At 43.8% G+C, this 26,298-nt stretch overlaps 2 protein-coding genes across 4 annotated transcripts in view; one reads left to right on the top strand and one right to left on the bottom strand.

Moving 5' to 3' along the window:
- Nucleotides 1–12,924, top strand: part of CSTF3 (cleavage stimulation factor subunit 3) — a 49,641-nt gene extending 36,717 nt beyond the window's left edge. Inside the window, exons 11-21 of the mRNA XM_083885354.1 lie at nt 258–367; nt 759–875; nt 1,983–2,057; nt 3,239–3,382; nt 3,479–3,581; nt 5,051–5,120; nt 6,300–6,495; nt 7,998–8,151; nt 8,544–8,638; nt 8,768–8,828; nt 9,760–12,924. Of these exons, the coding sequence (XP_083741480.1) occupies nt 258–367; nt 759–875; nt 1,983–2,057; nt 3,239–3,382; nt 3,479–3,581; nt 5,051–5,120; nt 6,300–6,495; nt 7,998–8,151; nt 8,544–8,638; nt 8,768–8,828; nt 9,760–9,962 (1,328 nt within the window). The 3' untranslated portion in view covers nt 9,963–12,924. The remainder of the gene's footprint in view (nt 1–257; nt 368–758; nt 876–1,982; nt 2,058–3,238; nt 3,383–3,478; nt 3,582–5,050; nt 5,121–6,299; nt 6,496–7,997; nt 8,152–8,543; nt 8,639–8,767; nt 8,829–9,759) is intronic.
- A 142-nt stretch (nt 12,925–13,066) lies between these two features.
- On the bottom strand, nt 13,067–25,085 carry TCP11L1 (t-complex 11 like 1). Of its 3 annotated transcripts, none has more exons than XM_083885355.1 (10): nt 25,019–25,085; nt 21,826–21,982; nt 19,494–19,626; nt 18,158–18,278; nt 17,227–17,447; nt 16,048–16,184; nt 15,423–15,616; nt 14,935–15,116; nt 14,140–14,312; nt 13,067–13,899 (listed from the first exon to the last, which is right to left on the bottom strand). In XM_083885355.1, the coding sequence occupies exons 2-10, from the start codon at nt 21,968–21,970 to the stop codon at nt 13,664–13,666; spliced, it is 1,542 nt and encodes a 513-aa protein (XP_083741481.1). In that variant the 5' UTR covers nt 21,971–21,982; nt 25,019–25,085; the 3' UTR covers nt 13,067–13,663. The 3 variants fall into 3 exon arrangements, with proteins under 3 accessions (XP_083741481.1, XP_083741482.1, XP_083741483.1); XM_083885356.1 differs by lacking the exon at nt 25,019–25,085 and adding an exon at nt 23,199–23,330; XM_083885357.1 differs by lacking the exon at nt 25,019–25,085 and having other exon boundaries at nt 19,494–19,668; nt 21,826–21,939.
- Nucleotides 25,086–26,298: the final 1,213 nt, after the last annotated feature.

Below are 26,298 nucleotides of genomic sequence, written 5' to 3'. Positions count from 1 at the left end.
AGTAGATTGCAGCCTGATTTTATTGTTGATTTTGAGTGAGCTGTGCTTGTTCCTCTGTGGACAGGACAGGTTTTAGCTGCTGGTTATGGTTCATAAAGTTCCTGGCAATATAAAAGAACTGCAGCAATGATCATTGTATGTAAAGCCAATTAGTATTGATGTTGTCTGAGTTATTTGATGAATTTTTTGTTCCATACTTGGGTTGTACAATTATGGTACCATTTCCAAGGAGTGTTTCTCTCACATTTTGCCCACAGTGATGTTTGCCTATGAACAGTGTCTCCTGGTGCTGGGCCATCACCCAGACATCTGGTATGAAGCAGCTCAGTACCTGGAGCAGTCCAGCAAGCTGCTGGCTGAGAAAGGGGTAAGCAGCTTCCCACTGCCTTTCTCTTATTTCCTTGCCTTGACATGATGTCCTGTCAGTTTGTCCTCAGAATCAAGGAGGGAGGTGTGAAAAACAGTTGTGACGTGTTCAGAATTTTCAAATGGGGCAATTAAAAATTTCAAGAAATAAAAATGTCTGCATTTTAGGTAACAAATGTGAAAAATTGTTTCAATCTTGGCCACTTTTAGGCTTGGGGCATTTTTCGGGCCTGATTTTGTGATTCTTTAAGTGCTGGGGAGATAATTATCTCTGTGTTGGAGCACTGAATGGAAATTTATTGGGGCTTGTCACGCACAGAAGATACTCCATAAGTTGGCCTTTGTTGTCACAGATGCTGAACAATTGTATTATTATACTTATTTTATAACAGGACATGAACAATGCTAAACTTTTCAGTGATGAGGCTGCTAATATTTATGAAAGAGCGATCAGCACTTTATTAAAGAAGAATATGCTTCTTTATTTTGCATATGCAGATTACGAAGAGGTGAGCAAAAATAGTAATGTACTGATGTTAAAACCCAAATACATCTCCCATTAATAATGTAATTTATTTGAAACATACTGAGTACACAAAATTCTGTAGAATTAATTTACTGATTCCTCTAGCCTTATTCTCATTAAGTGTTTCTGAAATGGAGCTGACAAAATGGGCAGGAAAAGCCCATAGTATGAGCTACAAAAGTTTTGAAAACCTACTTTCCATTTCAATATTGACTATATTTCTGAAAGTATCATAAGGGTGAAATGCTTACAGATTTCCATTTCTCAAGCATCAGCTTCTTTGCTTTTAAAATGGGCATAAGGGGCACCTTTCCTGATTGATTCTTGGGGAGCTCATGTTTGTGTTGGGGGCCACCTTTGCTGCAGCTCTCTGGGGAAATCTCTTTCCCCAGGCCACCACCTCGCTGTGCAGCCTCCACAAGGAGCAGCGTCCCAGTGGTGTTTGTTCCACCAGGGATAAAGGCTGTTTCCCACTGGTCAGATAAGGACCATGGAGTCCTCTCTGGGGTATAGTTTGCACAGTTATTTTATCGTGAAAGAATCTTTGCAGGAAGAACTTCAGGACAACAAGGGGGGAAATGGCCTTTGTCTTTAAAAGAAAAACCCTTCCTTGGTTTTCAGTGCTGCTTCTTGTGTACTGTGTCCTGGTTTTTCAAGGCTGCACAATACAGCCTGGAGGGCTGCAGCTGGCAGGGAACAGAATGGACTGTTGGAAATGTGTAGGTTGGAGAGTTAAAAAGATGGTTTTCCTACCTATCTGCACAGTATTTTAGACAGACATAAAGGATACAGGTTTTTTATGCCAAACACCTCCAATGGCAGTTCTGCTGCAGTATTACTGCATTAGAAAAAGACTTCAGAGACTCCTGAAAGGCATGTAGGTAACCATTAGTGGGAAATTAATGTGGGAAGTAAAAAGTGTCTGCACAAGACAGAATATGTACCTAAGTAAGGGGACTGACGTGGACAGTGTTCAGACAGGGAAAAACAGAAACAGGAAAGTCCTAGTTTTGTCTTCATCTTGAGTTTTGCCTTGTGGGAGATGATGTGGAAGGGAGACACTGAGCAGTCTGTGTTTGCTTTCCCCCAGAGCCGGATGAAGTATGAGAAGGTGCACAGCATCTACAACCGGCTCCTGGCCATCGAGGACATCGATCCCACACTGGTAAGGTCATCCCTAGTGTCTCCACATTCCTATGGATTGTCACCCAGTCTTGTGCACAGAGTGGGGAAGCACTTACAGGGGTTCCTTGGGGCACAGGCATGATGGAGCAGGTGGAGTCCTGAGGTGGCAGAATTACAGTCTATAATCTGTTGAAATGCGCTAAGTTGTGTGCACTTTCCTCCTCTGTCTCCTTTACACAGTCTTTTCAACAGGTAATGAGGATAGAAGATATAAAATATTTCATAACCATCCTGTGGCCATGTAGTTTGCAAATAAATCTGTAGTGCACCATGTAGGTATCAGAGTGTTGCTGTACCTCTGCTGAAGTGACACAGTAAACACTGTCCTTGTGCCAGCTGTGATAATAATGCTGAACAAGTGGTTCAAAAGTAACCTGCCCTCAAAAAGTTATTTAACTTATTATAAACATACAGAACAAAGCATGAGGAGGCAAAAGAGGGTGTGAAGTCTAACACTAAACAACAGGTCAGTGTCAGAGGAGAGGTATCCATTTACTGACACTTGCCATTCTTTAGAGACACCTCCTAATGCTTCCCAAAGGCACCTTCTGTGGGAAGCTGTATACCAGTTCCTCCTGCTTGAGGAATGCTGCTATTTGTGATCTAATTCAGAGTAAAGGAAAGTTGAATCCCAAAGAAGTGAAAATCACAAATTGGCTGCTGAATTAAGTAGTGCATTCATTATTTCCTTGATCAGGTATAAATACTTGCAGGCAGGATGATTTGTATCTTGGATTGTATAGTGTGCAGTAAAATGCTTCATCAGGCCTTTTGGCGGTTCCTTGGCTTTATGGGTGTCTGAACTTTATTGGAAAGTTACCATTTTTACAACAAGCCTTAAGTTCTCTGAAGGCATCAGCTTATGTAAATTACATTAATCTCCTTACCTCCCCTTCCTTATAAAATCTGTGTATTAACTACTGTCTTTTCATGGGATCAGTCTTAGGTGTATTCCATTTTTTAATATTAAAAAAAAAATCTATTAAAAGGTTTGCCTCGGTTTTTAAAGCCAAACAACACAGAGGCACAAGACAGCCTCTATTACAATTCATTTGCTGTATTTTGTGAGTCAAGATTATTTCAGACCTAGTAAAAAACGTAATGATATCCTGGTGTTCTTTGTTAGCACTGATGCTATTTAAATATTAATGTGCACCTCAGGTTTATATCCAGTACATGAAATTTGCCAGGCGAGCAGAAGGCATTAAATCCGGAAGGACGATATTTAAGAAAGCCAGAGAGGATGCCCGGACCCGCCACCATGTCTATGTCACTGCAGCTTTAATGGAGTATTATTGTAGTAAGGTAATCACAGGTGCTCACCCTGATCCTAAATGAGTGGCAGGAGGGTGCACAGCTCACTGAAGCTAATAACTTTTTTTTTTCCCCCAATGTTTGCAGGATAAGTCTGTGGCCTTTAAGATATTTGAGCTAGGGCTGAAAAAATATGGGGACATTCCAGAATATGTACTGGCATATATCGACTACCTTTCCCACCTTAATGGTAAGCTTTAAGCTTTGAGAGGTCTAATGAAGCATTACACTGTGAGTTTAGGTCCAGGCCAAGTTCTTGGTATTTAAATTCTTCTTGAAGAACAATGAAACCATTTCATGAAGCTCAGTAGTTAATCTGAACACAAAACCTGCTGGTTTGTCCATACCAAAGCTCCAGAACTACAGTGACATTAAATCTGGATTCTGCTGAAGGGAGGAGAGTGAACTTTCCAAACTGTAACTCACTAGCAGTGCAGAAGTTTTACAACATCTGCTGTGAACAGTGGGGAGTACACTGAGGCATCTAAATCTGAATGAGGAAAAAGATCTAAAGGAGTTTACAGTCAGCATGAGAGGACTGAGGGATTAGCTGTGCCTGACTGGAATGAATTTAAACTACTTCTGCCCAGGTAGATGAGATGAGCAATATATAAAAGTCAGTACTGGGCATATCAGTCATGCTTGGAAGGTGCTGGGGAGCTGCAATGGAAGGAGCAGGACAGAGGGCTGGGGAGACCCAGGCAGGAGGTGGAGGTAGTGGTGGAAGGGCTCTGGGTGGGATTCCCTTAGGCAGGGGCTGAATGGCCTTAAAAAGGAAACACAAGCTGCTGTGTGGATTCTGCAGCACCAGGCACCATTCATCTCCTGTCAGACTACAGAACCTGGGTTTTTCAGGCACTGAGAGTTTAAAGATTTTGAGGGTTTTTTTCCCCTGTGAGCTGTAAATGGAGAGATTTTATCCAAGTTACAGTATATTTAATTTTGCACTAAGTTATTGTGGGTCTACATCAATATTAACAATACCTTTCTGTAGGTTGCCATGAGTAAAAATTATCTTAAAACTCACTACTTTATTGCTCTATTTTAATAATCCAGCAGAACTCCTGAAACCCAGGAGAACTGATCCCTGAAGTGTAAGTGTAAGAGGTGGTGCCATTCTCAGGGCAGGAGTTGGCAGTTTTAGGAACAAACCCACCAACCTCTCCATCCCCCCAGCTGGCCATGAGCAAAAGCTGGCTGCTTGCTGGGAGCCAGGCCTGATAATTTTGGGAGAACTTCTGAGGACTATACAAGCATATTAATGTTGCCCTGATTTAAAAGGGAAATCATGACTCGAAAGGCCAAATTTAAATTTACCAACATATGCTATTGAGATAATTAAGGAAAATGGATAAAACCCCCAGAAATCCTGAAGAGATGCCAAGAAATAGTTGTGCTGTTATAAAAGAACCTGTATTAGGATCAGTTTGTTACTATCAATAGAAACACACTTCCAAAGAACAAATTCACATTGGAATTTAACATCAGTAAAGTTTTATGTGGGCACTCAGATCTCCTTTTACACCTACTGAAATTCAATTCCATGAAAGTCAGCCTTATGCTTAATTCAATGTGCACATCTCTTTGAATGGACATCTTTTAACTTGTCTTTAATATATTTTACTCAATGTGATTTTTTTTTTCTTTCTATTTTTAAAGAGGACAACAATACGAGAGTTTTGTTTGAACGTGTTTTAACTTCAGGGAGCCTTCCACCTGAGAAATCTGGGTACGTCCTCAAAAGCAGTTGCACTGCACTGGAAAAGATACAATACATAACCTCTTTCAACCATAAATATCCCAAAGAAATTAGAAACATGGACAGCAGGACAAAATTAGGTACAGATGTTCCTTCCCCTCTTCATGTTGTCCAAAATACAACCAGCTGTGACAGATTTGGGAAAGTCCCTATCCCACTTCTAGTGAAATTCATTAATTTATTGGCTTCAAAACCTCATTGATGCAGGATTGTTGAGGATAGAATGCAAAATCCTCCTGTACAGTAAGGATTCAGTGGTGTGAGCCAAGAAGGTGAGTCAGGAATTTGTTGAGCATCTCCCAGCTGTGAAAATAAAATAGAGAAAGAACCAGAAAGGACTTGGATTAACCACTCACTGCCATATTTTCATTGCTACTTTTTAAGTTTTTCTCAAAAAAAAAAGCTCACCAAAGCCTTGCAGTCTGAGGGTTCGCTTCACCGTTATTATTCTGGTAGACAAAAGCATCAAAACTAAGGAATCAAATATAGCACTGCTGTGCACATTCATTCTGCACTTTAGTTCTGATCTTTTGTGAGAAATACTTTTATGCCAAATTTAAAAGTGAGAAAATACAAGAACTTAAAAGCTGAACCTTCTTCAATGGTGAACTCCAAAGTTAAAATGAAAGTTGAATCAAGTCCAGAAATACGGTCAGATGTTGCTTAAGTTATATATGAGATTTTCCATGGAGAAATCAGCAGTAACTATATATATTTTGGGCTGTATAAAATTCTGAAGCATTGCCTGTTGTGTTCTTGCCAGCTAGAATATGCTGGTCTGTGCAGAGGAACTAGATCACAATGCAGGGTAAAAAGTCCTTCCCATATCAGCATCAGAGTGAAGCTCTGTGTACAGGATGAGCAGTGTTCGATAAAAGCTCACTTCAAATGCTGAAGTCCTTGGCTTACAGAAATCCTTTCCTTTCTGTAACAAATTCCTTTGCAGTCCACCAGACTGAAAGCTCTTACAGAAATACAGAAGGCACTGGGAGGGTAAAGCCTATTTTAGATGCATAAAGTAAATAACAGAAATGGCCATGTACTCCCAGAAGGCCTCCTTTGGGTCTGTTCTCTTGCATGTTTTTAGTTGGGTTGTGCTCAGTCATCCTTCCTCCTTCAGTAAGTCTCAGTGTCCCTGTTCTGTTCCAGGGAAATCTGGGCTCGGTTTTTAGCCTTTGAAAGTAACATTGGGGATCTGGCCAGCATCCTGAAAGTGGAAAAACGGAGGTTTACAGCCTTCAAGGAGGAATATGAGGGCAAAGAAACAGCTCTGCTGGTGGACAGGTACAAGTTCATGGATCTGTACCCTTGCTCTGCCAGTGAGCTGAAGGCCCTTGGTTATAAGGTAAGTGGGTAAGAGCACTTCAGTTCCCTGTTGTTCTTTTCAGTCCTAGGAATCTGGAGCAATTCCTTGTTTAGAACTTGTCTTTAAGTCCTTCCCCTTGCTGGAAAAGCAGGTAAAACAGACCTGCTCCTCCTCCTCCTCCCCCTGGTCTCACTGAGCAGCAAAGTGCCAGGGGCCAAGGGCAGAAAGGAGCAAGGACCATCAGTAACAGCTGCAGCTTTGGGTATTGCTGGGTGCCTCTCATCTTCCCATGGGAAGGTCGTTGTGTTAATGCCATCACCATGCAGCTACAGGCCTTCACTTCATGCCTGAGCTCCTTCAAAAACCGGAATGCTTTGGGAAATTTATAGGATCATGTCATCTGTATGAAATATGGCTGGCTGTCCTTCTGCTCTGAGGTGGCAGAGCTCCCCTGACCTGGCTGGGAACCACGTCAAAGCCCTCATGCTGCAGTCCCAGTGTTTGCTGTGAATGGCTGAGGAAAGCTCTTGACAAGGATCAGTGGCTGCCTCTTTTTTCAGTTGTTTCTTAGGGCTAAAGTGCTTTGGTGCTGCCCTGTGGAGTTCAAAGTCCAGGCCAGACCCCGTATCTGGTGGTCTCCTGTTTTATTTCTAACCATGTGCATTTTTACTGTTTCTGTCATTTAAACACTTTGGAGAATCGTTAGAACAGAACAGAACAGGATGTTGATTTACATTTTTTTAAGGCTGCCAGAGAAGCAGAAACAGCTGATTGCCATTTGCATGGACAGGAAGGGAGCCCTCAATCCATGCCTCTAAAACAGTGCCTCAGCTTCCCCTTACTTCTTACACAGAAAAATAATTTATGAAAAGTACAGATGCCATCAGAGTTAACAAAGCAGCTGAATTGTTGGCCATCACGGAGCTGTAAAATAATCTGATAGGTGGAAATCAGATTCCCATCGAGCCACTGAGTACTTTTCTTTGAATGTAGTGGGGGCAAAGTTATTTTGAAGTTAGATGTGAGCTTACAAACAAGTACATTTTGCTAAGTGCATACAGGGCAGTGTGTACCTAAGATGGTGCAGCCCTGGGGCTGATTCCTGCTGCTTGGAACATGCCCAAACATAATCCTGTTTGAACTGATGCTTTGCATGCCTGCTGACTGCCTTATGCTTTACTTCTTTTCCAGCTAAAGCAATCTAGGGAATGAAATGAGGGAGAAATGATAGTTGTGAAGGCCTAGTGCTCTGCACCTGTTCACCTAAATCCTCCACCTAAAAAAGGAGCCACTCAAAAATGACAAACAGTCCCATTCAGTAACAGAAACAAGTGTTTCCATTCCCAGCTGGGACGCTGCAGGATTAAAATGCTTAATGAAATCATGCAAGTTTTGCCCAGATGGTCTTGTAAGAGGACATCTGAAATGATAATGAATACAAAGTGAGAATAAGCAACCGGTGCAGAGTGAGGTTTTGTTCTGTAATTGAAGCAAACAGTGTGACCCTGCCAAGTTCAGCGCTCTCTAATTGGCTTTCACAGGATGTCTCCCGTGCCAAGCTAGCAGCAGTAATTCCAGACCCTGTGGTTGCACCTTCCATCGTGCCTGTCCTCAAGGATGAAGTCGACAGGAAACCTGAATATCCCAAACCAGACACTCAGCAGATGATTCCATTTCAGCCAAGGCACTTAGCACGTAAGTCAGGCTTGGGGAAGTGGTTGTGTTTCACCTGTGGCAAGTGAGGAGCCTGGGTATTCAGCCAGCCTAATCAGAGGCTTTCCTACTCCTCAGTCATCTAAACCTGTACTTAACTCTTGGGCTGTTATTTCACTGGGTTGCTAAAGGCATGAGTGTTTTAATTAATGCCAAGGTCACATGGAGGTAAGTACAAGGAGTTTGGGCTCTGGTAAATGGTAATAAGCTGTTACACGCACTGCTCCCAGAGCAGATTGCTGTATGAACAATATAGAATTAGCAGAGGCAAAGGGGACAGGGTACTAATTACTTGTATCAAATAACAATGCAGTGCAAAAGCAGCTCTGGCCCAGCTGTCTTGCACTGGCTTCACCCAGCTTTTCTCCTCACAGCTCCAGGTTTACATCCTGTCCCAGGCGGGGTATTTCCTGTTCCACCAGCAGCTGTAGTTCTCATGAAGCTTCTGCCACCTCCTATTTGTTTTCAGGTTTGTTTCAAGAATTCTGAACCTTTCAGAAAGCTGTGGAAGACATTCTGTCATGACAGAACCACAGTGTGTATCACTCTATTGAAAATAACCTTCTAAACTCTTTTTTTTCCTTTGGTAACAAATCAGGGTCCCTTTGTTCAAGTGGATGAGCTCATGGAGATATTTAGAAGATGCAAACTGCCAGACAGTAAGTTACTTGTCCTCTCTGGAGGCTGTGCTAGTGCTGTATAAGACTTGGGTTTACATATGGATATTGCTGTCTAAAATCCAGACCTCATTTACAGATTGTAATTAGTGTTTGAGAGCAGAGGAGATTGGGCTGGAATCTGCATAGAGATGTTTGCACATTTACCTGGAGGGAGGTAACAAAAAGTCAAAAAATCTGCAAATCATCAGCTGCTCTTTTAATATGTTGGTGGTACCAGTTGAAAGAAATGAAGATTTTGAGAACACCCTTTAAAGGCAGCATTTCCAGCAGCATTGCAGCTGTAACATGAAATTACAAATTTGCAGCACAGTGAGGGTATTGGTGGGGATAACTCTGCGTGCACGTTGAGCTGGGCACAGTTGCTTTCTGAGCTCCTGTAAGGAAGGGAAGGAGAGCTCTGGAACAGAAACAGCACAGATCCTACAGCAGATGATAATATGCTATTCTTCACCCCCCTTGTTAGTTTAAGCAAAAAAAAAATGATCATAAAGAAAGAAATGTAGGATTTAATTTCTTTGAGTGAAACTAAAATATCTATTTAAATTATCCAGGGTATTTTTGAAGCTTCCTCTGTTGAGAAGCAGAAACTGACTTGCTCTGCAGCCTTTCTGGGGAATCATGAACTAGTTACTCTGATTCCCAAAAGGCCTTCCTGTTTTATTGAAGCAGGCAAATGACCTCAATTCCTGTGTAAAGGGAGGGCTCGAGCTGGAGCAGCAGCATTTCCTTTATAATTGGTGTTCACCACAGCTCGGAGTTTCACACAGCTGAGTCTTAATCTTTGTAGAGCAGGGCAGGGGAAGTGTCTCATGTTACAGAAGTGTCCCCGAGTGCTGTGGGTGCCCCTGCTGGGTGCTGATGGCAGCTCAGGGTTTCACACACTGAGCAGCTCCTGTGTCTCTCTCTGAAGCTGTTGACGAGGCCGTGCGGATCATCACGGGCGGCCTGCCCGAAATAGCAGTGGAGGGCAACGGACCTGTGGAAAACAACACCATTCTCAACAAGGCTGTGAAGAGAACACATGAGGATTCCGACGACGACGAGGAGAAAGGATCTGTAGTTCCCCCTGTACATGACATTTACAGAGCACGACAGCAAAAGAGAATCCGGTGAAACGAGTTTGGAGTTCTGCTGTGACAGACAAAGACTCGCATTGAATCAGTCTCTTAAAAGTCAAGCATTTAAAAGGGACAGCCGCAAACATAAAACTCCTTGAAAATGGTTTTGTTACTGTGGTGCCTCTTCTCCCATATGGTTCTCGATCTGAAAACAGCCCGAACAACCTTAGAATGTGCTCTGAACAAAACTCGGTTTTCAAAACCAAAAGCGCAAAATGTCAAAACTGTATTTTGTCCTTCGAGGGTGTACACATCTACCACTTGAACTCTTGTGGGTTTTCAACAGTTTTATTTTAAAAACTGGATGGCTTATACTTGTGAAGCATTTTTAATTCACATTTTCTGGAAAACACTTGTTCTCAGTTTGTTCATGTAGTGTCCTGCCTTATTGTCCGTTTTTATTTATGGCAGAATGTAAGGAATCTGTTTTGTAGTTGAAAATTAAAAAAAAAAAAACAATGACAAAAAAATGTTCCTTTAAAATAAAAGGATATCCATAACATCATGCCTCATTCTGATTTTATTCAAACACAAGAAGATACTTCTTAAATATTATTCAGCCACTTCAAAAGCAATGCTAATTATACCATCACAGGAAATTGATCAGAGCATACATATTAGAATGAGCTTGGTTTCCATTTTCTAGAGGATACAGCACACTTTGGCTCATAATTCCAGAACTATTTGAAGAAGACAGCATCCGTGAGACTAACTCAGTTCAATGTGGGTAGTCCAGGAGCACTGGCTCACCCAGCCTGGTCCTGGATACCTGCACAGGCCTTCGAGGTAATGTACAAAGCTAAATGTTAATGGTTGCACTTGTTATCTCCAAACAAGCTGAAAAAACACTGTGTGAGCTTTCCAAGCAGTTTCTATGTGTACTTCAGCTTTTCACTTGGAATTGGCTGTTTGGAATTGCACTCTGATAAGATCCTAAGAAGCCCTTGTACTACAGGACAGTCAGAGCCTGGGGCAAATGAAAGACATTCCCAGACCAGCCCAGCTGCCCCAGCCAGGGCTCCACTCTGCCAGGGCAAGGGGTGAAGCAGCCCCTGCACATGGAGACGGGGCTCCCTCAGCCATCCTGGAATGTCCTTTGCTTTGCCACTCAATTGCATCTCTCGATTTCTTTTAGACAGGATGTAGAAAAACTGCTTGTCAAACACTCTGGTTAAAAAGAACCTGGGAGAATCAGCACCATGCTTTGTGGGCATTTTTTGCACTCCCTTTATATCTTTCCTGTTGAAAGACCTCCCCCCCCTCCTTCAGCACCTGTGCGAGGAGCACTTGTTCCTTCTGTGTGGGCCCTGGAGGTGAGAGTGGAGCCACAGGTGAGTACTGCACTCTGTTCCCTGCCTCTAGGATTGTCCTGCTACATGAAGGCTTAGAATCAAAGCCCTCCTGTGAGGAGAGATGGGACTCCCTGTGTGGACCCTGCCAGCAATGCAAGCCCTGGTGGCTGCTGCCATGTCAGGAGCAGGTCCTCATGGGCCCTTGAACCCTGAAGGCCAGCCCTGGGAGCAGCCATCTCCTCAGTTAGGATTTTATCCACTGCTAAAGCAGTGCCCTTCACTGTGCCCTCAACCTTTCAAGGGCTTTTCTGGGTGCTTGTGTCACCATGACATTCCTCCCCATGACCCTCGAGCTCGTCCTGTGCCTCATCTCAGTGCAGTCAGCCTCTAAAGGCAGCTCCTAGGCTGTACTGAAAGATAAAAGAGCAGCAGCAATTGCTAACTTGTGCAGCTCTCATTTAACAGGACTGGAAACAGCTGTGCCTTGGTGATCTGGCTTGTTGCTGTCTCCAGCAGTGATGGCTCTGGGAGCTCATTCAGCATGGGCTGAGGGAGTTGTGCAGCTGCAGAGCTTTAGGCTGGGTTGTGAGGCAGAGCCTGCTCTAATAGCAAAGCCCAGCAAGCTGAGGCAGCAGCCTTGAAAACCTCTGCAGAATCCTTTGCTGATCTAAATTATGAAATAGACCCTACTCAGAACCCTTTTTTTCTGGCTAACCAACCTCATTTTTGAGTTCTCAAAGAAGGATTCAAAGACATTCATTTTGCTGGCTAAGTACATTTGGCCAAGAGAAATATCACTTGTCTGAGCTGATGAACTCTCACAGGGTTTTGCTGTGTTTTTCCCTTGGGGAAGGGGGTTTGTAATGAATGAGAGATTTGGTTTAGAGTTGCATAGGCTAATACAGAAAAAATCCATCCCCCTCCAAACATAAACCTGGTGCAGCTTTATCCCCACTGACATTCAAAGGAAACTGGAAAGGGAAGCATCAACAGTGGATCATAATCAACTGCTTCTACAATTTCTGTTACTTTGGCTGGTTCCTAAATTAACCTGCCTGTTGGCAATACAAGGACCCATTTATTTATTTATTTCACACACTTTGTTTGTTGTTTTTTTAAAGAGCACGTTCTGGTTTGGACAACCTCATACTTGGGCCACTTACTGTGTGTAACTACAAACTTTGCTTTCATAAAACCATGAACTATTGATTACTGTAATACACTGTTGTGCTCAACCAGAGGAAAATTTCACTTACCTCCCAGCTGAGCCTGAGACTGCAATGTAAGATCACTGGGCTCTTCTCCTCTATACAACACGTAGCTCATTAAATTCAAGGCCTACAAATATTCTAAGTTTCAAGAACACCTCTACAAAATGAAAAAATCTACTAAAATATTCCCTGTATATTCAAACTAACATCAAGCCATTCACCTCTCACAGTACATTAAAATCACTTATACTGCCCACAGTGCTCTGCACTTCCCAGGTATTTTTGAAGACGTGATTGAATATGCAACCATGTCCTGTTGTAGTTTTTTTAAAAACCCAAAAATTTCAACCTAAAGTTTCACACACTTTAAATCCACCTTCTGCAAATGACAATTTACTTTAAAATTATTATTCCATCTAAAAAGGAGTAAATTACTAGCAAAAAAAAAAAAAAAGGTAAGAAATGCCACTTTTATCAAAACATTTTAGCTCTGCCCTTTCTGAAATCTTTACAAGATATAAATACAGCTGCAATCTATAAGATTGCCACCTCTGGGAGTACTGTACATAGCAGAGGACAGTTACCCAATAACCAGAAAAGTTGCTACAAAAATATATTATGTTTTGTAACATCTGCAGGTAAACAGCAAAAAAATGCTATTAAAAATGCAGTAAAATACAGAAAAAACTAGTAAGCCTACCATACTCAGCATAATGTTACAGTAAAGTGCTGCTTGGCTTGGTGTTTTGTCTGGTAAAGTTCTTTAGAATTTTAGCTTTAATTCTTTAAAGTAAGATTTTTTTAAAAACCAAATCACCCCTTCTCTGGGAAGAACAATTGCTAATCAGCTCTGGACAAATTAAACTAAGTTCACTGCAAATTAAGAGTTAGATGCCCTAAAATGAGCCACTTAAATACAAAGTTTCGTTGTTAAACTTGCCCTACCTATCATCAGCTCAAAAATCTAAAAATTGCAGCCAGAAAATTCCCATGATTGTATAATTATATTAGAAATGCATCTCTCATCTTTTACCTCAGAACCCTTTTAGCATCTCCTGTATTTCCCTCACCAGTCACCACTCCTGGCTTAAAAGGAACCAGTATTTACACGGAAAGCTGTTTTCCTAGACAAATATTGGGACAAATTTTATTTAATAGCTGACAATATTGTATTGGTAGCACACAGACTGGTTTTATGATTCTTCTGATTTCCCTAGAATTTGGGATCCCTCCTTAGTCAGTATTTTGCCAAGGACAGCATCATAGTAAGGGCTGAAAACCATTCTGTTGTAGTTGACAAGACGAATGTACTTGGCAGCAACCTCCTCCAGCTCCCTCTGAATAGGGCCTAATCCTCCAGGAATGGCAGGCAATGATTTCTGGTGACTGGATGCAAGATAATTCTCCAGAAACTTTTGAATTCGAGAATCTGGGAAAAACAAAAAGGGTTTGGTTTGTTTTCAAAAGAGATGGTGAATTAGAAACAGCGAAACCTCAGGTAAAATGCAACAAGCCTGAGGGTGTTTGGAAGGACAAGGTGGAAACAAGGTGGAAACAAGGTGGAAACAAGGTGGAAACAAGGTGGAAACAAGGTGGAAACAAGGTGGGAAGAGGAGCCCTGCATACCCCCCAGCCCCAGTTCCACAGACAGAACACTCTCCAGACCTACCTATGAGCTTGCAGATGGAGTTATCTGGGCTGGCCACTGCCTGGATCTGTCCCTTCAGCACAGCCTCTCTCTCAGCTGAGAACGGGGTAAAGCCGTGCCGGCAGAGGCAGCTGTTCACTTCAGCACACACCTTCTCCCCCACTGTGGCCAGGGACTCCTTCAGGTTAAAGGAGCTGGGAAACACGAGGTACAGCACAACTGGATTAGTTACTCACTGCTTTCCCACTTTTTAAAAATGAACCATTCAATCAGAGTTGCCTTGTTTATCAAATGTAGTGGGAAAAGCATAATGCAGATGAGGCCAATTATGAAGATTAATACAATCACATACACATGAAAAATAAAGCTGAGATCTAAAGCAAGGAAGGAGGAGAACATTCAAGACTTGAAGCCTGAACAATCCATATACATAAGAGCTGACTTTCTGCCTGAGGACAGCTCTGACTGAAGCAAAACCCATAGGCAGAGTAACCACCGAGTCTGCAGGCAGCTCACTGTGCCACACTCAGGTTTTTGGGGAGCCTGGCCCAAACTCTGAGCAGGGGCAGCTGCTGGCACTCTTCTGTGCCAGTCTGGCACCATGAAAAATACGGTCTGAAAAAAGCAGCTTGTACAAGTGATGAAAGAGCAGAGCAAGACAATACAGCTCTGTGTGAGCAAGCTGGAGAGAAACTGCCAGCCTGGGCTCATAGAAAGCCCTCATCACCTCCTCTGCATTTCCTGCAGCCCCCAGGCAGAAAGAGGCTTCAGCTGATTCTGTCCCAAGTGCCAGCAGAGCCCCCGTGCCGTACTCACGGGAGGTGCATCCCCGCCAGCAGCACCTTGACGATGGTTTTGATGCTCTCAGTGAAGCTGGGCACGTCGCTGAGGGCTGGCCCTGCTGCACTGAAGGTGACCAGCAGCACTGTCCCCACCACCAGCAGCTGCTCCAGCTCCAGCTGCAGCTCCAGGAAGCGCGTCTGGTCCATGAGCACTGTCTGCAAGGAGGGAGGGAGCCAGCACAGAATGGAGTCAGTCTGCAGGGCTGGGAAGGGACACTGGGATGCAAAGGCACAGGGAAGAGCACCAGGAGCACAATGAGAAGCACTGACTCCTCTGTTCCAGCTCAGCAGGTTTCCCACTGAAAGATGAGCACCTGCTTAGAGCTGCCAGATCTCCCAGTCAGAGATCAATGGTTCAGTGCTGGACTTGTGGCAAGGCTACAGATCCAAACAGTTTCTGCTGTGTCCTGGGAACAGAGGAGTGGAACAAGCACAGAACCAATTTTTCTGCTAAATACCTACTTCTGGAAAAGGCCTGTTGGTGTGATCCCACTTCAGGAGCTTCAGATAGGCCTGATTTTGTACAGCAGTGAAGCACAAGGCAGAAGCTCCACCAGTGGCACCATCACTAGAGTGGAGAGGCAACATTTCATGTCCCAGCTTTGCAAGATCATCTGCTGCTTCTTGCAACCACTTTGTGACAAGGTCTAAAGAATCTGGAAGAGCAGGGGGAAGAAATCTTGTTAAGAAAATTCTTTTTTGAAGTTAGGTTTTTCCACCAACAATGTCCAAACAATCCCATTAGTTACTATGACTAATGCCCATGAGATATCAGGTATGACATGCATCTCATTTATTGCATCAAGCAGAACGTCTAAAACAAAACCACACAGCTACAGGAAATCAGAGGTGAGATGATGCTGGGAAATCATGCCCTACACTCTATTGAAATTAAACTGAATGTATCAAGGGCAGAACTATTGTTCTGGCATATTTTTTCTAACCACAGTTTTGGGGCACAAGCTGTCATTTACCATATGAATTCTAGAACTTATAAAAATATCTGAATTCTTTTCATGATCTACAAGCAAAGACACGCACTTTACTGGGAGGTCAGAGGGGAATAAAGAAAGGAACAAAGTCATACTTGGCTGTTTCTCAAGAAACTCCTGAAACTTCTTTCTTTCATATTCAGCAGACTGCTGCATTAATTTTGGCCTAATACTACTGACAGCGAAGTTTGCCATATCCATTTTCATTAGGTCTAATACAGAGAAAATTGCTCTAAACAAACAAACAGAAAAAGTTATTCAAGGCTGCAGATGTTTCAGAGGTGCTGTTTACAAGATTTATTACAGATTGTCTAAGGAAAGAGCAAAAACATGCATGGGAAACAGTAACAGCTTAACAACTTCAGAGCATGAGACAGAGAAAGCTGGAGCAAGTATGTACACGCATGCATGTGCTTCTTCCAAGTGGGAAACAAATCCTGCTCTCCTGTAAAAAAGCCTCCATGGAATTAACTCCACTAGCTCCATAGATTTTATCTCCCAGGATGTGCAATACTGTATATGAAAAGACATCTGGATTTCCAAGCTTTGCATGCCATGGCTGTTGGCAGCCTGGAAAGCCAACCTCAGTGGGAAGTGAACAACCTGACCCAAGGGGCAAAAAAGAAAAAACAAACAAACAAACACCAAAGAAAAACACCTTAATTTCAAAGCAACCTAATTCCTGCTGGCAATATTTCTGCCAAGTCACTCCTGAACTCCTGGAAGCTTTTCAAATTAGAAAACAGCAACGTTAATGAAGTTTCTCCCAACTATTGAGACCTGGAGCTGCTCCAGTGAGAACATGGTGGCAAAGCAGAAGCCTGGATGCTCCAGATGTGGAACACACACTCCTTTAGAACTGACAGGGATTACACAGGGAGTGGGGTAAGGAGAGCTCAAACTGGGAGGAAAAGACAAACTGGTTGGAAACCAGTAATGCTTTTCCCCTAAGCTCCTGTGGGCTTTTTTCACCTTCTGCTGTTGACATTCAATTCTGATACAAACTGACTATTCATCTGCTACCTTAAAGCTTATTTGCATTTGACATTTAAGCAAATGTCCTTCAGTGACATGCAGGAGCCAGACAAATGCTCCAACTCACCAGATCAGAGATGGTCCTTGTAAAAGACCCCTGGAGTATTTCTCCCCTTCACAGCCACAGCTATATCCTTTTCCCTATCACTCTTTTCTTTCTAGGAGTTCCAAGTTCCTCCCCATACACCTCTAAAATTATTAAGGGACTCTGATTATGAGTAATAAACACATTTCAGTACCTGAAAAGAGGAACTATTTCATGAATATCTTTCAGTTTCCTAATGTCTTCATCTCGAGCAGGAGCGCAGAGAGTCCCCATCATCCCAATAACAAATTTGACCAACTTAGAAATGTCAAGGGCCCCATTCTCTGCCTCCTGTTTTATCAAATCCAGGTCAAGAACTTCTGCAATCTGGCTTCTCAGTCTAGTATGACCAGGCAACAAGAAAGACAGAAGACTCTGAAATGGAAAGTTTTTAACAGTGCATTAGTTCTCCATATCAAGGACCACAAGGATCAAAGCAGTTACTGAACTACCTCTTACAGAATAAAAGAATCAGAGAATGGTTTGGGTCAGGAGAAAACTTAAAGATCACCCAGTTCAAAACCCCTGCCACGGGCAGGGTCACCTCCCTCTAAACCAGGTTGCTTAATGCCCCATCCAATCTGGCCTTGAACACCACTAGGGATTCTTATCTAAGCAACTAAATCATTGAATTGATCTGTTTGGTTTTTTGTTTTTTTTTTTTAACCAGTCACTCACCAACTCCAAATGTTTCTCCTCTCTGTGTGTTACTGAAGTTACTAAGTGGTGAGTCCTCTGTGGCACAGATCATACTTCATATTTCACACTTGTGCTTGGTTTTATCAGCCCAACATTGGAGCATCTCACTGATTCCATAACTAATACCAGTGCCATAACATGAAGGAAGCTTGGAATGATGGAACTGCTATTGCTTACCTGTTAATCACCTTACATGGTTTTGCATTTGGGTTTATATTCAAATTTCTCCTCTAGGATTATACAACTTGTATATGTTCATAATGATAGAGTAATGAAAAAGAACAAGAGGATTTTTTACAAAAAGTCAAACTCCAACCACTTTTGCTCATTCATACCAGTGCAGCTACTCAAATTCAATCATTTTCTTTCATATCACATCACCTTACCTCTTTAATTTCTCCCAAGAGCTTAATTGCATGATCATATGTTGGGGGGTCTTCCTTTAGCTGAGCTTCCAGACAATCCCAGAAAGCTTTATGCACAATATCTCTGACTTTCTTCTCTAAGCTGTGAATAAACATGTTAAAAAGAATGATACTGGTCTCTGCACCACCTTACAAAGATAACCTGCAGCTCCTGAAGCACAGCAGGTAATAATATGAATAGATTGTAATAATAACTATATTATGATTAACAGAGATCTGTCATTTAAAGTTACTCAGAAAAGCAAGAAAAACTGGACACAAATTTGAAATGGCTTACGTCCTAATACACATGAGCAAAGGTGGCTACAAATTAAAATTCTTCAAAGTATTTATCACATGCTACATCCAGATAACTGGAAGAGAACAAAAATGGCAAAAATTACATTTTGTATTCAAAACACCAGTATTCCTGTTCCTTTTAAAGGCTCCACTGACTAAAATCAATTCCACTACACAAAATTCATTAGTAAACCTAACAGAAATCAAGTAACTTCCCTGTCACAAAATCTTTTGTTTGACTACATAAATAGTGCACCTACTCTGAGATAAGGGCCCAGATCAGTTTATATTAAAAAAAAAAATGAATTCCACTGCTCCAGTACCAATTCCTAATTCAAAATACTGTCAGTTCCTGTTCACACCAGGTGTAACTTCAACACTGGCCCCAGTGGGAACCAAGTTCCTTCCATGAAATATGCACCCTCCTTCCCAAATAAAGCTGTCAGCCACACCTCACTGTGTGTGAGAGAGAGGAACAGAAGGTGAAGCTTCCTCTGCTCTCCTTCTCCCCTCCCAGCAGGGCACACAATTACTGCAGACTCACACAGAGAAGGAAAGGCTTCAAACTTGAAAGGAGCAAGGACTAAACTAATAAAACACAGAAATCTCTTCTCAAAATATCCTTGAAAAAAATAGAGAGGAAAAGCTAAAATAATCAGTTTCACCTTACTCCCACAGGCAATGAAAGCTTAAAAATGGCTAAAAGCACCACCTACACCTGCAGCCAGACTGGGGTGCTGGGAAGGATGCAGCCTCAGAGTCCTGGGACAAGGGGACATAACAGGAACTCCAGCACTCTGGGATTGGCACCACTCATGTCCAGTTAATCCAAGAGCTTCACCTTTCACACACACACATATCTGGGGAAGTAGAACTGCACAGTCACCACCTTCTCCATATATTCTTTCCTGTCTCCTCCCAGGCACCAGCCAGAGCCTTCCCCTGATCCCCCCAAGCTGCTCTGCAGTTCTACCGAAACAAAATTTTATTTGGGTCCCTGCTTAGGTACCCACCTTACCTGTGCTCTGGCAGTTCAGCTGGCTTTATCTGGAAGTCTCCATTGACCACAATCTCGTGTGCCAGTGCCATGTTGGTGACTCCCTTGGCTGTCTCCATGAGCTCCTCTATTGACACAGGCCGAGAGGGGCTGGCTGCAACATCAATTACACTGTCAGACAGCTCTCAGCAAAAGCCTGCAGAGAAAAAGCCTTTTGGACCCTTTCCACCTGATTGACAGTACACAGGGTCAAAAGATAGCATCACATCAGCTGAAGATTCTTCTCCTTTCCTCCCTTTCCTTTCTCCGCTGGTGGACGACACGGGTTTGGAGTAATTTCAAAAAAAACCAAGGAGTGGATCCCAGTTGATATTCTGGGCTCAGTATGTCAATTGCTTCTATCAAGCTCTTTTAAAAACCATCTCCAAACAAAACCCTCCACACAAACCAACACTTCTATAGGATGACTTAATAGCATCTTGGCATCTTTCTCCATGCTGTAGGAAGAAATAATTACAAATAGCAGCATTTTCACCATACTACTTCCACAAGTATTGTGCAGATATTGCCATTTCAGTTTTACATTTCTCAAGGAAGTGATTTCATCATTAAAGCAGTCAACAAAAAAATCACCATCACTGTTAAGCAGCAGTACACCAGTAGCTAATTACTCTCACTACTTCCAATGCAAATGACACTCCTCCAAACCCCTTTTTTCCCCCAGAGGCTATCACCCAAACAACACAGGACAGCAGCAGCAGAGCTGCTTAAGAGCTCTTCCCCTGGCAGGCATTTGGGACTGAGCAGGACGGGCCAGCAGCCTCAGACTGGGCCCTGGGTTAGGGAAAGGGTTGGTGCTCTGATGTATCCACTCCATTCTGCAGCTCACTCACTTCAGCTACAGGCACAGGAGCAACATTCTGATCCCAAAGTGAAAGAAACCAAACAGGGATCCTCATAGGCTGGGCTCCCTGAGAAATGTTTCAGACAAACTATTATGAGCATCTCATTTGACAATCCATGTTGATTGGACTTAAGTAGTTACATAGAAAAGGTCTTTCAAAAGTAAGTGTCCATCACTTGTCTGTCATGCAGAGCTCTTCTGAGTCTCTACAGTTGGGTTCCAATGTGCTTGTTTTTCATTAATATCTTGCTCTTTTCATGCAGCTCTCCTAAATCCTTATTTCCTTCTGCTGGAGTTTAACCTTGCCCAGTGACGGGGAACAGAGCGAGGATTGATATTCCGAATAGAACCAGCAGACAGCAAAGTCCACAGTGCTCCTCAACTCTTGGCATCCAAGTGCCAGGGGACTTCCCTCCAGCAGTGGGGGCACTGAGAGCCAAAATTCCTCCACTGGCCAAAGAAATGCTCCCAAATATCATCACTCCATTCTCACACCTGCTCCCTTCCACGAGGGAAGGGTTTGAGACCAAACCACCTCTCTGTGGGACACTGCAGTGCCAGACTGTGCTGTGCTTGTTATTCCACATGCTCACAGCCTCTCTCCACACAAACCTCCCATTTCCTACCAGGCAACCAGCAAGGCTGAGGAACGGAAACTCCCTCAGAACATCTCCTCTGAGTACCACCACACTAAACACAACCCTAAACCTCAAGTCATAACAAACACAATTAAAAAATAAAAAGAACTCAACAAACCAAGTGTTACTGCTGAGCCACTCCCTACAGAAATTTAAAACCCTGAGCACTTCTGCTTCCTTTAAATTGAATCCCTGGAGCCAGACAACTTCCCCTTGGGTTTATCTACAGATTTTCCAGAAATATTGGCTCCCACATTGCATCCAGACCTTCATGTTAAAAGCAGAATGGCAAAGAAAAATATGCCTTAGGGAAAATAGGCAGTCCTGCTTACATGGAAGTTGTATTAGGATTAAATATAAAACTTTGCATCTATCTTGTGAGGGGGCTGACAGGACATCCCTTTGTTGATAACAGCCACTTCTGCCCTGCAGGAGGAACAGGGGCTGAAGCAACGCAGAAGGTTCAGCTGATAAGGCAAACAGCACAGACAGCTGGAACACACTGGGGTGGTGTTTATACATCCCAAGAGAACAAACACACCAGGATATTTAGGATATATGTGGCTCAGAGCAACGTGGTCATTGTGCACAATTAAGAAAATGTATACACTCTGTATACAGTTAGGAAAATAAAAAGAGAAGGGGGAGAAAAGTGTTACAGTTTCAAGGCACATCATCAAGAGTCACACTGTATTTAACTTGCAAGACAGTCAAACTTGTACAGAACGCTATAAAACACCAGGACTGCCTCCAACAACAATTACAGAACTGACTATTTTTTTACTGTATTTCATAAAGCAGTTTTGCTTACACTTTGGTGTATCATCTCTGTGCGATCCTGGAGCACTCTGTCGTATTCTTTTTCGGACAGACTGATCCAAGTTGTCCAAATTCTCCTCCTGATCATCCTCCAACTTCTCTTTACTTGAATTTAGCTTGTCAGGATTTTGAGACATTTTCAGTTGGTTCTTTACAAAAAGAAAAAATATGGAAAAGGGAATGAATAAGCATTTTCTGACACGGCTGAGTGGATAAACATGACCAGGAATCCTCTTGATTAAGAAAAAAAATTAAGAATGAAAGAATTCTTCTGAGGAGTTCTATGATGTCATCCTCATAATGGCAGGGGACCTGGACTCAGTGACTCACTTCCCATCTTCCACAAAAAGGGATGCTTTCAACACAGCTACCATTTATTTAATCTCCAGTCCTAGCCAGTTCTCAAAAATCTCAAACTGTTCCTTTGCCATAACGATACAGATGAGAGAAAAAAATATTGTTTTCTTTCCCAGCACTGCTTTTAAGAGAATGATGAAAAAGACCTTCAGAACAATATTCCAAACAGGTTTTACAAAAGATTATGAGACAACACTTCCTTACTACACAGCACTAAATCTCCCTGAACATAACATATTCCTGAACTATGATGTACCCCAACTGCTCACAGCTTAAAAACCTCCATCTGAGCCATCCAAAAGCATTAAGAAGCAGCAAAAGAACTAGAGAAAAATGAATATAAAATTCTATTCCCATATTTTCATTACATTCAAGAGTCCTGATTTATGCATAAAATAACAACGGTTGATTTGGTTTTTAAATTAAGACAGAAAAGAACAGTTATAGTAATTAAAATCCTGGTTTATTAGACATTATATATTACAGGATATTTACACAACATATTTCAGATACCTGCAGTGTACTCGAAGTTACACTGAAAAAATTACCAGTAGAAAATCAAGTCTCACTGTTCCTTATCTTCACTTATTTCATTCTCAGATTTCTCTATAAAGAATGTAATTTCTACATCAACCATTGAAAACCATCACGCAGGAAGTTGCTGCTCAGGCTTTAATTTTACAAAAATCTCTCTGAGAAGCATATGATGTCTCTAAATTAAATAACTTGGATGTTCTGTGAAGTGGGAGTCAGGAAGAGTCTGCTTTCAGACTGAAACAGTGCTCCTGGAAAAACAACAACTTCCTTTTCCCCCTAGGATCCCACCATCCCCACTTTCCCATTTTGAAATAAACCAAGTTCTCAAGAAAAGAGACACTTTCCAGAGGCTGAGAGAAAACACAGCATCAAAAACTACACTGAAGAGGAAGCAGCAGAAGCAAGCAACAGTGTAGAAATACAAAATGCAGCACTGAGATTGATTTTCATTCAACAGCAGTAATAACTAACCCTGCTCCCACCAGTGCTTGAATTGATTGCTCAGTGTGGTTCCTCAGGACAGCTGGAATTCTCAGGGCCTGTAAGGAACAGCTCTGCTCCACAGCAATGACTCAGGATCATCATCTTGCTTGATGCATGAGAGACAACAGCATGCAGCACTTCCCCACAGCACTGTGTCATTTCTATTTTAGAAGGGAAAACAGCAGGAAAATCTTGGGATAAATGACACAGGGGACTCCCTTGGCACACAGGCACCAGTACAGGTGCTGTGAGACTCACTCCAGCTCTAGATGGAGGATGAGGAGCTCTGCTCACAGAGAAGGGCATAGCAACCATTGCAATACAAAATATAAAATAGGACTGGTTAAAGAGAGAGATGAACCTGTTGTAAAATTTGGCTGGGATAAAAGCATTATCATAAAGGCTTCCACATTCATTCCAGACTAGATGGCTGTTCTTCCCACCCATTCTCTGCCATGAAGCATCCTCCTAAATCAAAGCTGAACCACAAGGATGACTCAACCAAGCCCCACCTAGGTCTTTAATGAACACAACACTTCCTAGTGCCTTCCATCTCTCACTGCACTTCATCCTCACTACCCTGAGAAAAGCAGAGAAATACAATAAACCTCACTTACAGGGGGGAAACTGGGGTTTGAGTTCAGCTGCTTGAGGACTCACAGAAGAGAAGTGACAGGGACAAGATCATCATCCTCTGATGGTTCCTACCTGTTCTGCCCAGCAGGACACCATTCCTGCCATGCAGAGTACACCCTAAAAGTGTTGCTTTCCATAAAATAGCAGTTCAAGAGCTACAGCCTCAAACCCAGCCCGAGTTTCATTTTAATGACCATTTGTTATAGAAAAATCCTATTTCAGCTGTGGAGGGCAGGTATGGGCCATTCCACCAAATGACTGTTCAGCAGATGAGGTAAACAAGCACACTTGTTGGTATAGCTGTTTAGCTTGCAATAGCCTGCTCTTTTCAGGTGGATTACTGCTATTATTGCCCCAACACATCCAGAACATATCCTCTTTCCACTGGGTAAACAAGCTTGACAATACCTCTTCCAGAAGCATGATCATCATCCCCTCCTTTGACAGAAACAATTCTGACTCTTAAGAGAGCAAAGGCTACTTCTTGGCACTTTCCCTGCATTTATTTTTAATGACAGCAGAAACGCAAGAGAAAAGGGCAACGAAATAAAACTTAAACAAAACATTTCCACGGCTTCTTTTCATTACACATGACGTGCAGCAGCACCAAATAAACTCCACTGCGAAGCGCACGCAAGGAGGGAGGAGCAGCTCCTTGCGCCCGGCGCTGTCCCGCGGTGTGAGGCGGCTCCTGAGCGCTGCCCTGACCTCCGGGGCTGAACTCTGCTCTTCCTTCTGCTCACCCGCCACATTTCGCCCTGGAATCCTGCTGGCAGGAAAGCCACAGCCTGGCCCCCGTTTCCCTTCCCAAAGTAGAAGGGATGCTGTGCAATTCCGCTGTTTCCTCTCCGTTCTGTGTGAGGCCCTACCAGGTCTATCCCCGCCGGCAGCCCTCAGCGCACCGTCCCCATCCCCACCGCCCCGCCATCGCTCCGGCCGCGCTTTCCTCTCGCAAGGCTCGCCAGCCCCAGGGCTCATCGGCGAGCTAAAGGGGGAGAACGAGCCCCGGGGCCGCTGGGCCGAGCGGGCAGCGGCGGGGATGCAGCGCTGAGCCCGTTGGGGCCCGGAGGCGCCGCGGCGTCCGCTCGGCCCTGCCCTGCCCGTCGCCCCCGGCCCCGCCGCCGCCCTCCAGTCCCGGGCCGCCCCCGGCCGGGCCACCCCGCCCGCCTTACCGCCCTCGGAGCAGCCGCCGCGGCCGCCGGCTCGGACGGGCCCGGCCCCTCCTGCGGCCGCCGAGCGGGGCTGGGCCGGCGCCGCAGCCCCAGCGCAGGGCGGGCCACGGCGGCTCCGGGGCGGGGCGAGGCCTCGCCGGCTCCCAGCCTTGCCCTCAGCTCTGCCCCCGGCTGTACCAGGGTTGTGCTCGGGCTGTGCCCGCGGCGAGGCGGCGGAGGCGGCGCTGGTCCCGCACCCTGGGTACGGACGGCCCTGGGGCACTCCGGGCCCGCCCCGCTGCACCGGGCCAGGAGCGGGTCCCACCTCAAGCAAAGCCTCCGCGGCCCCAGCCCGGACGCCGATGGATGGATAGATACCCCAGCACACAGCACTGATTCAGATTAACCGCCCCCAGGAGCAGCCAGGGAACATTGTCCTGGATTGTCCTTGCCGCCCTTAGGCGCCTTATACAGGTCCCGGTGTGGCCGCCTGTTCCTGCAGAGAGGAATCTGAGAGGATCACCTAAAAAGAGGAAGGAGTGTGCTGACCCTGCCCTGTGCCCACCTCTGGGTGCCCCAGGCTGCTGCACAGCGGGCACTGAAGCCAGCCCGGTGACTCACAGGGGATCCGGAATTGGGGACTGTCACTGCGGCGGGCCGTGCCCACAGGCAGCACTGCATTTCCAAGATAGGAATCTCACCCTCTTAACCGGGATGTCACAGCAGGCAGGAGGTAGAAAGGGAAAACACTTCTGCTGAAGAGCCGACCAATCCAACACCACTACCGCTTTAGGATTTCCACCCCCACATTTTAAAGTATGAGCTTAGCCAGTTTTTCTGAGAAGTGCATTTATAAACCTTTCAGTTAAAATTAAGAGTTATATACTGCTATAAGGGCTTATACTTCCTTGATAGTTTTCAGGAACTGAATGGTTTTAGAAGTCCTTTCTAATTAACTAGAAGAAGCTTTTTACATTTTTGCTTTCCAGCCCCCACGAGGAGACAGTAAAGCATTGTCCCGTTGCACAGCAAGTCCTCCAGCTCCATTTCAGAGAAAGACTCTGGCCCGGGCAGCAGACACCAGGATTCACTGAAGTGGTGGTTGGTGAGACATGAGAGTCTGATACAGGGTTGTGTTTTTTTAAGAACAGCTCACCACATGTGACCATAACAGCTATTACAACTTTATTGTTGTCATAATTAAATTAACTTTTATGCCTAAATGAAAAGACAGAGCTCAACGCTTTAAATGGAACAAGATCAGGTTGTTTTGGGTTTATTTTCAGCAGGGCTGTAATGAA

Source organism: Zosterops lateralis, assembly GCF_965231275.1.
Source record: "Zosterops lateralis genome assembly, contig: SUPER_6_unloc_1, whole genome shotgun sequence".
Lineage (NCBI taxonomy): Eukaryota > Metazoa > Chordata > Aves > Passeriformes > Zosteropidae > Zosterops > Zosterops lateralis.
Note: the sequence above shows the minus strand (reverse complement) of the source record. Positions and strands in the feature narration are given on the sequence as shown.

Bases quoted from the DNA above. Each gene is read 5' to 3' on its own strand.
- TCP11L1 (XM_083885355.1), bottom strand. From the start codon at position 21,970: ATGTCTCAAAATCCTGACAAGCTAAATTCAAGTAAAGAGAAGTTGGAG. The intron at 14,313-14,934 runs GTGAGTACGGCA...CGTGTTTCCCAG, and splicing joins CTGGCGGGGATGCACCTCCC to CTCCTTTAACCTGAAGGAGT. The intron at 13,900-14,139 runs GTAGGTCTGGAG...TGTTTTTCCCAG, and splicing joins CTCCATCTGCAAGCTCATAG to ATTCTCGAATTCAAAAGTTT.